We start from the raw sequence: 2,726 nt of genomic DNA, 5'->3' as shown, positions 1-2,726 counted from the left end.
TCCCCCACCCATGGGACACGAGACCCCGGGCTCCCTCCCCTCAGGGTTTGGCTGGGGTGTGAGGTGCCCCCAGCGTCCCCTCTTGGGTGCTGCTGCAGGGGTGGCAGGAGACGTGGGGCGCTGGTCCCTGCCTGGGGTTATTGGGAAAGGCCAGACGCTGGGGAGAAAGGCATTTCCCAGCAGCCAGGGCACGGGGGAGCAGTGTGAGAGACTTGGGGCAGGGTGTTTGTGGGGGAATGCAGAGCGACAGTAGGGTTGGCAACTTTCTATTGGCACAAAACTGAACACCCTACCCCGCCCCTTCCCTGAGGCCCCGTCCCCACTCACTACATTCCTCCTCCCTCAGTGGCTCGCTGTCCTCCGCCCTCACTCACTTTCACTGGGCTGGGGCAGGGGGTTGGGGTGTGGGAGGGAGGGAGGGCTCAGGCTGGGGGTCGGGGCTGAGGGATTCGGAGTATGGGAGGGGGCTGCGGGTGAGGCAGGGGGTTGGGGTGTAGGAGGGGGTGAGGGCTCTGGGGTGGGGCTGAGGGGTTCAGGGTGTAGGAGGAGGCTCTGCGCTGGGGGTTGATGTGCAGGTGGGGTGAGGGCTCTGGGGTCCAGGAGGGGGACAGGAAGCTCCATGGTGTGCACTGCTCTCGCCCGCAGGCACCGCCCCCCCCAGCTCCCATTGGCCGGAAACCGGCCAATGGAAGTGCAGAGCCGGTGCTTGGGGCAGGGGCAGCGTACGGAGCTCTGTGGTCCCCCTGCCCAGGAGCCGGACCTGCTGGCTGCTTCCGGGGCGCAGCGCAGTGCCCCAGGCCAGGTAGGGACTAGCCTGCCTTAGCTCCGCAGCACTGCCAACTGGACTTTTAACGGCCTGGTTGGCGGTGCTGACCGGAGCCGTCAGGGTCCCTTTTCGACCGGGTGTTTCGGTCAAAAACCGGACACCTGGTCACCCTAGGCAACAGGCACTGGGGAGACAGGGCTGGTCTTTGCCACAGTCTTTCCACCCACCCCACCCCCCCTCACTGCGATAGTCCCGCCTTCCCCTCTGGGCCCCAGCAGGATGGCACCCACAGTAACCAGGCCAGCACCACCTCCTCCCACGACACTCCTGGCACCTGCAGTTGCCAGTGGGGCTGAGGGACGGGATGGGGGTGGAGGGGCAGCGCTGCCTGGTGCTGGCTCCCTGGGCTTCAAGTAGCAGCAACGTCTCTCTGGGCTTGGATCCCCCCTGCGGGGGTGAGGGGGAGCTGAGTGACTTTGCTGAAGGGGGACCAGACCTTCCAGTGAGGATCCAGATGGCAAGGCCCAGGGGGACTCAGCCTGGACCTGGGAGCCTGAGCGCTGGGCTAGGGGATGGGGGGCCCCCCTCCACTGCCCAAATTTAACCCTGCTCCTGCCGTTGTGGGAGCCCAAACACGGCAGGCAGCGTTGGGGCCGGCGGGGGGCTGTGACCGACGCGAACAGTCCCACAGGGCGGCGCGGGACCCGCCTGGCACCAGCCCCGTGGCCGCAGTGGGGTCACAAGGATGCATCTTTCCTCCATGTGCGATTTCCGCGTGGAGCCCCGCGTGGGTCTACGGGCAGCGGAGGAAGGGGCCATTCCTGGGGTTCCCCGGTCTGAGCCCCCCCTTGTTTCAGAGGCACGGAGCCACCTGCCGGCGCTCAAGCCCAGGACGTGTCCAGAACCGAGCAGGGCCCTGGGCCTGGACCCCTGCTCCTGGCACTGCCGGCCCTTAGCTGCTGTGTGGGATTCCCCCTGGGGGTGACATCCCTCACAGTCCTACAGAGCCCAGGGCAGGCCAGCCTATGGGTTAAATGGGGGGGGGGTAGTGAGGAAATCCCCCCCCAGCACCCCCATTCACTCTCCTCCCCTATCTCTCTGCAGACATCATCCGGCAGCCCTCGGAAGAAGAGATCATCAAACTGGCCCCCCCACCCAAGAAAGCCTGAGGGGGTGGGGGAGGAGGAAGAAGGGGTCGGCTGCCAGGCCCACCACTTTAACCCCCCCACCCCTGCTCCACCACTGTCATCCCCTCCCCCACCCCGCCAGCCCCGCTTGCCCCCCCTCCCCCGCCACGCCTCACCTCCTGCCACCCGATGGTGTGGGGAGAGCTTGGGTCACTAACACAGTCCTACTGCCCCCCTCCCCTGCATGTGTTTGGCCTTGGGGATGGGAGGGCTGATACGGATGAGCCCCGGGGGATGGAGCGGGGACATTCCTATGCAAGCGGAGATCCATGCCTCCCCCTCTCCCAGGCTGGGTCTGCACTCATGCGTGCCCCCTTGTTAGGGGAGATGGGGCTGGATCTAAAGGGAACATCCCCCAGAGGAGAGCCCGGAGGGGGGAGGGAGCTGAGGAAGGAAAAGAGAGAGGGGGGAAGGGCAGGGAAAGTAGGAATGGAGGGAGAGTGGGGGAGGGGCCAGTGGGGTCCCCAAGCGGGTAACTCACTGTGAAGCAGTTAAAGGGCTCTGGTGTGATGAGAGCTGTGGGTTTGGGGGGTGGGGGGCTTGGGGAGAGCAGACTCACCCAGTTGGTGCGACTAGGGGCAGCTGTCCCACTGACCCAGCAGCTCCTCCCCCCTGCAGCTCCAGTTCCTCTCTCAGGATCAGAACTGTTCCAGGACCCCAGCCCCAAAAGCACCCGGGGAGGCTGTGCCGCAGCAGGGGGGCAGGGACTGGAGCGTTGTGCCTGCTCCCCAGGGTCTGGGCCCAGCGTGTGAGCACCCTCCCCGCACCAAGGA

At 66.2% G+C, this 2,726-nt stretch overlaps 1 protein-coding gene across 1 annotated transcript in view; it reads left to right on the top strand.

The window, feature by feature from the left end:
* PEA15 (proliferation and apoptosis adaptor protein 15) overlaps positions 1 to 2,348 on the top strand; it is a 13,146-nt gene extending 10,798 nt beyond the window's left edge. Inside the window, exon 3 of the mRNA XM_026658003.1 lies at positions 1,871 to 2,348. Coding sequence (XP_026513788.1) covers positions 1,871 to 1,935 — 65 coding nt within the window. The 3' untranslated portion in view covers positions 1,936 to 2,348. The remainder of the gene's footprint in view (positions 1 to 1,870) is intronic.
* Positions 2,349 to 2,726: the final 378 nt, after the last annotated feature.

Source organism: Terrapene carolina, unplaced genomic scaffold (assembly GCF_002925995.2).
Source record: "Terrapene carolina triunguis isolate 2854851 unplaced genomic scaffold, T_m_triunguis-2.0 Scaffold378, whole genome shotgun sequence".
In the NCBI taxonomy this organism is placed as follows: Eukaryota; Metazoa; Chordata; order Testudines; family Emydidae; genus Terrapene; species Terrapene triunguis.
This window is presented reverse-complemented; position numbering and strand designations above follow the sequence as displayed.